The 6,075-nt window shown below is 45.1% G+C and overlaps 1 protein-coding gene across 2 annotated transcripts in view; it reads right to left on the bottom strand.

Moving 5' to 3' along the window:
* ncoa4 (nuclear receptor coactivator 4) overlaps positions 1-4,883 on the bottom strand; it is a 12,239-nt gene extending 7,356 nt beyond the window's left edge. Inside the window, exons 1-2 of one of the 2 annotated variants that reach the window (XM_046065254.1) lie at positions 4,727-4,883; positions 1,082-1,205 (exon numbers count right to left, since the gene is read on the bottom strand). In XM_046065254.1, the coding sequence (XP_045921210.1) occupies positions 1,082-1,205; positions 4,727-4,764 (162 nt within the window). In that variant the 5' untranslated portion in view covers positions 4,765-4,883. Of the gene's footprint in view, positions 1-1,081; positions 1,206-3,715; positions 3,867-4,726 lie in introns of those variants that run through there. The other variant, XM_046065255.1, reaches the window with a different exon arrangement.
* Positions 4,884-6,075: the final 1,192 nt, after the last annotated feature.

Here is a 6,075-nt window from a genome sequence, read left to right as displayed (position 1 = left end):
AGATCTCTTCAAAATAAAAGCTCCCGGTCAGGAAACAAGGCAAAGACGTTGGTAACGTTTCTAGTTTTGTACTCTGACCCCACACAGATCATTATTATATTTGGACTGAATATTCAGAACTTAAATTTTCCTATAATCAACAGACACACAAACAGACAATGTGGCCTTTGTGCTAAAGATACGCTGTAATTTAATTCAAATAACACTCAGCTGTACCTGAGGCTGCACAGAGGAGCAGAACCCAGCAGAGTCCTGCAGAGTCCAGCAGAGTCCTGCAGAGCGGCGGAGACGGAGCTGGTCTCAGTCTGTCAGTGAAGTGAGCTCTGCTCTCTCTCCTCACTCTTTTATATGCTGACTCGTCCAGCTCCGCCTCCGCTCACAGGTAACGTGACCTGACCTGACCATGGCTAATTGAGCCTGGGTTACCACGGCGACCGCACCGAACAACGACAGGACTTAAGGTGTTTTTGGCGTCTCTCTCACACACACACACGCTGAGTCAGCTGTGGTGAGGTCACACTGACGAACGCCACAGATTGGTTCACAGCTTCGCAGGTTTAGAAAAGACCCTGATGGCTGAAACAGCTTCAGCTCTGATAAAAGGGTTACTGATGACAGGAGCTGCGGTCAGCCGACCATTGTCTCCCGCCGGTTCTCATCGGCTGACTCAGACGCCACAGAGATCCTCGTGAACCCTCTGGACTCAGACCAGATCCTGTCCCGTCCTCGCTCTGCTGTTTTTAACTCCCCGGTGTGTCAGACAAGAAGTACGAATACGGCTGGGCACTAAATCAGTTTATTATGGGATCGATATCATAAACGTTCTGCCTCAGATCTGGTTACTGTTTGTTCTGAGCAGAAAGAAAAGTTTAAAACCACAAAGACATTTTTGGCCCTACAGCTCTGCCGTACAGTAAACCAACCCACCCTGATCAGAACGTTTCTCTGCCGCAGAGTTCCTGTAAAGAGAAGAACTGATGTCTTCAGCTAAAGGTCGATAGCAGCCTGCGTGTCGGCCTGCGAGCCCTGCACACAGACTGGCAGGCAGGCTGACGAGGAGGAGGGGGAGGAAGGCACTGACCTCTCTGGCGTTCTCCCTCAGCTGCTGCTCGGCCTTCATCACGGCGTTGATGGCGTCCTCCAGCTGCTCCTGGGCCAGACGGCACTGCTGGAACCCGCTCGCCGAGGCCTCCCCCGACGGCATCCTGGACAGGAAACAAGAAGGGCACGGCGTCACAAAGTCGGACTGAAGCTGAAGCACAGAAACAGCAGCCTGACCCTGTCAGCTGAGCAGCCCAACGGAAAATACCAGATGTACCGTTTAATAAATGTGGTATTAGGGGTTTTACTGAACAATCAATAATCCTCTTATGAAGAACTTTCCCTTCAGTCTCACTTCTGCTGCTCTTTCATCAGCGCGATTCCTCGCAGATGTTGAAACTAACGCTCTCTTGTGGTTCCTCCACCGACGCCGCTCTCGTTCCTGCACTTCTGCTTTCCTTTCTTCACCGTTTCCTCCCTCAGTGAAAGATCAGCTGAGTCAACAACGCTCAGCTAAACGCTCCTCAGCAAGTAAAACGTGATGTAAATAAGCCGTCTGACAGTCGTCCTGTGTTGATGTCTTATAACGTGATAGTTTGTTTTCTCTCTCTCCACCTCCCCTGTGAAACATCTTGGGTTGGGTAAAGAAACCAGGTACCAAAATGGAACCGGTTCCTGTACAGCTGCTTCCTCCTTCAGGTGGTCATCCTTGTGTTGATAGAAGCTGGTTTGGAGCGTAAGAACCCTGACCATCAGGTCTTTAGTGTTAAAGTACTGTAGGGTTTATATATTATTACATCATCAATTTGTTGTGTTTTGTATTTATATTTAATTTAAAGACATTTAAACATAAAAATCCACCGAGAGTCACATCACTTCTGTGTTTCTGTTTTTCTGTCAACCCTCCGTCTGACTCAGCTGACCGCGGACCAGCCGTGCGTTCAGCCGGCGTTGTCGTGGCAACGCCTCGGCTGACCTCCTCCATTGTGCTCTGGGATTAAACCAGTCAGACCACCAAACTATTAATACACACAACACGTACAGAGTACACACACGGAGCAGTACTTTTACACAAAGTGGAGTACCTTTAGACTCTGGGGACACTTCCACACTACGGTGCAGTACTTTAAAAAGTGTAGTACTTTCAGGTACAGGGAAGTACTTTCACTTTACTTTATTCTGAAATGGTATCGTGGCCTCAGGGCGCGGCGCCGCTGCAGTATCAGCAGGAAACAGTCAGCAGGCGGCCGAGCGAGCCGCCGATAAGAACGTGTCATCTTTAGTTAAAGGGCTGAAAATATCAGAGCAGCGAAGCGTCGGTCCAGAACCAGAACGGTCCAGTTTAACATCATTAAGACTGAGAAACCAGAACCAGTACAAACCTGACAGCACGCAGTATTCTGTTCTAAATACTCTGGTATACTGTAGTATTTGAGGATTGTGTCCATTATTATTAGTAGTATTTATCATGACACTTCTGTAAATACTGCACATGTCCACACTACTTTAGATGTGTATATTTTCTACTTTTTAAAACAGATCCAGGTACTTTATCGTCTCTGAATATAAAGCTGTTGAACGCGGCAGCTTTAAAATCGTATCTAAACACTCTGCATTGTTTCCTGTCTGTACGTTTTGATGAGCGTGCAGGAGAGCGGCGATGCTCTCCGCTGGAAGCTGCTGACACATGCAGATTTCTAAAGGTGTCACACAAAGACGACCTCTGAGCGCTGAAGATAAACTGTAATCAAGGAGCCGCCTGTTAACTCTACAGCTCCACGGGGAAAACAAAACAGAAATATTAAAACGGGTTAGACGGCAGCAAGTCAGCTGTCCGTACCTGCTCAGGACGACCAGTGAGCTGTCAGAGAAAAAGGCCCGTTATAAAGTCGACGTCTTGTTCTGTCTGACAGAGTTTCAGTTTACTGACACACAAAACTTGAAGCGTAAAGAAACGATCCAACTGGCTGAAATATAATCAGGTCTGAACTGGGTCTAATGTTTCCTTCTGTTCGCCTTAATGTCAACACTAAATACATTTACTCCAGCACTGAGGTACTTGTACTGTGCTCGAGTATTTTCCTAATTGTACCCTGCGCTGTATGAGCGTTAAATTCACAGATAAATTCATGACGCCGCTCCTGTGTACTGTGTGTACTGTGTGTGTACTGTGTGTAACAGAGAATGAACCTTTAAAAACACATTTAAACTCCTGAAGCTTCTGACCAGATAAAACTTTGATGCACATTTAACCACCTGACTGAATATAGTTAGAAAAATATCCCCATCCTCGCAGTATAATACACATGAGCACAATTTAGTATTATAACATCACCAGTTTCTTCTTTAACAAGTACTTTTACAGTAGATATTTAAAAAGTACGTGTTACTGTAACTTTTACTTAGGTTAGGACTTGACTGAAGGATTTCTACTGATAAAAAGGAGTATTTTTACACCATTGTAGTCCTTCTGCGTGAGTCATGGATCCGAGTGAGGCCAATAATTAACTGTCTCGTTCCTTATTCAGCGTTCTGTCTCGCGCAGGGTTTCTATAATGACAATCTGCATAATTATACTCTATATATATATAATTAACTCCACCGATCAGCCACGCGCAGGCTCCCCGGCAGCAGCACCGGAGAGTAACGCAGTCGGTAAATCCCGGTTTCATACCTCATGTCAAACAGAAAAAGATCCAGAGACCTCCGAGTTGAGCCGCTTGCAGTGAGTTCAGAGCTGGTTAGTTTGTTTTGTGTGTCGGAGCTCAGAGGAATGAGGAAACTGTTCCGTCCGCCATCACCGCCTGTCGGCCCGCACGTACTTCGCCCCCCCCCCCTCCCCCCGCAGGGGGAGGGCCCCGCAGAAGACACGCGAGCTGCTCCTTAGTCTGGCATAAACACCAATATTACATCGATTATTGATTAAGAGTGAGGCGGCGGGGGCCGGTGTCTACAGCTGATTACTCTGGTTTATATTAACCGAGCTTGAACGTGACAATCAGCTGTCTCACGTCAGCTCGCCAAACTCCACGCGGCAGACTGGCTGTTTATTTCTGTTCAGGTTTGTTCGACAGGACGCAAACCGGCAGAACAACTTAACACTATCTCAAAACCTCAAAAGGTCTGCGGGTAAACTCGGTCAACAGATATTCCACCCAGCAGCATTTCATTTTAGTAAAACACCCAACTTTGATATAAGAAGCATTATCCAAGTAACGACTGCTCCGCTCGAGGTTTACTGGAAGGAGACAGTGAGAGTGGCAAAGGAAACACATCTAACAGATAACATCTTCTTACTTGTGACATTATAAGCACGCCGAATTAAAGAGTGGGTTCTATTAATGTGTAAAATAATTTAAAAACTAATGTTACACCAAGTGAAACCTTCCCGCAGAGTAAAAATTGTAAAGTGACTGCAAAATTAGAGCGAGTTTGGTCCTAAAACAGGAGGACGTAAGTAACATTTAATATAAAACTTGAGACCTACCAGGATGATTAAGATGATTAAGATGATTAATATCCCTCTAAAAGCCCGTCGTTAACATGTAAACACCCATCAGCTGAGAACACACATGCTTTGTAGCTGTTACGCTTAGCAGCTAGCCTTTCTGGCCAGCTAAGCTAACTAGCTAACGTTGTCGATGTTAAAAGAGCGGTTTTCTGTGACGCAGACGGACGAACTCACCTCGTGCCTTTGCTGTGGACTCTCGACTTCGATGACATTAATAATCCAAGTTAGCTCGGTGACACGTTACTCCGTTAAACTGCTCCGTCAAAAGCAAAAGCCGGTGTTTCCCACCGGCTGGTGCCCCCAATGTCACGACCACGTCAAGGGAAAAAAATGTGTGCAGGGGTGGAGAGGTCTCGCGAGAACCTAGACCAACATCCCGTTCCAGTCAGAGCGAGAGCGAGACTGCCCCCTGCTGGTGAGACTACGGCAACCGCAGCCCGTTTCTGACGCAAGTGAATATTTATCGTTTTTTGATTGTTTTATAAAATATAAATATATTTATACTATTAATACAATAAAAATACGAATACAATTAATACACATTAATGTTATAAATGTGTAAATATGATCAATATATTTGTTTTATTAATACAATACAAAATATATATTGAAAAATTAATGCAAAATGTTAATACACTAAATTATATGTATTATACTGTTATAAATGTTATTATATATAATTATTATATATTTAAATAATGAGTTAGCATAACACAAATATATTGAATAATGTGCAAATGAGTTTACAGAATGCATGTACTGCTTGGTGATTACTAAGGCGAGGCCTGTCTATGAAGATTCTCAGTCATCCAGGTCATAGTTCAGAAGTCCTTTGGATGAGGGACGAAACGTCTCCCAGTATCTTCAACCAAGTCCAGTTGTTCTTGATTTTAACCTTCGTTGGATAAGGCCAGGCCTGATTTACTTGTGGAAATTATGCAGGTGTTCACAGAATTCACAAAGCAGGGTGTGAGGTGGGGTTTCTGTGGGTCCACATGGGCGTGGAGGGTAATGAGGAGACGGCAACGAGGAGTTCAAATGAATGTACAGTATGGATCACCAGATTACACAGAAATAATAAAGAGGTCAGTAATGATGGGAACATGAAAGCAAGGGGAGGGTCAGTACAAAGAACTGCAGAGAAAGAAAAATGTGCTTTTATCTGTAAGAGAAGAGACGCAGTAGTTTTATCCAGACTGAGGTTTGGGCACTGTGGGAAGCATGTGTTAGTTCACTGCAGAAAGTCACAGAAGCAAACTGTTCACAGACCTGCGAGCTCTAAGTTAACTTGGATAGTTGGGACAAAATGAAAAAATACAGGATTATAAAAAGGATCCAGGCAATCAGCATTAATCAAGACGTCAATAACGAACAGCGGAGGGCAGCAACACGTGCGTCTAATCTGCCGGAAACAACAACAACAAGAAGACCAACAGCCGATCAGATGATCACGTCGTCTACGTCAACTGTGACGTCATCGCGCCCGCTGCGTGCAGCGCAGGGAGGCGGAGTCAGAGGTGCTG

This window comes from Micropterus dolomieu, linkage group LG12, assembly GCF_021292245.1.
Source record: "Micropterus dolomieu isolate WLL.071019.BEF.003 ecotype Adirondacks linkage group LG12, ASM2129224v1, whole genome shotgun sequence".
NCBI lineage: Eukaryota > Metazoa > Chordata > Actinopteri > Centrarchiformes > Centrarchidae > Micropterus > Micropterus dolomieu.
Note: the sequence above shows the minus strand (reverse complement) of the source record. Positions and strands in the feature narration are given on the sequence as shown.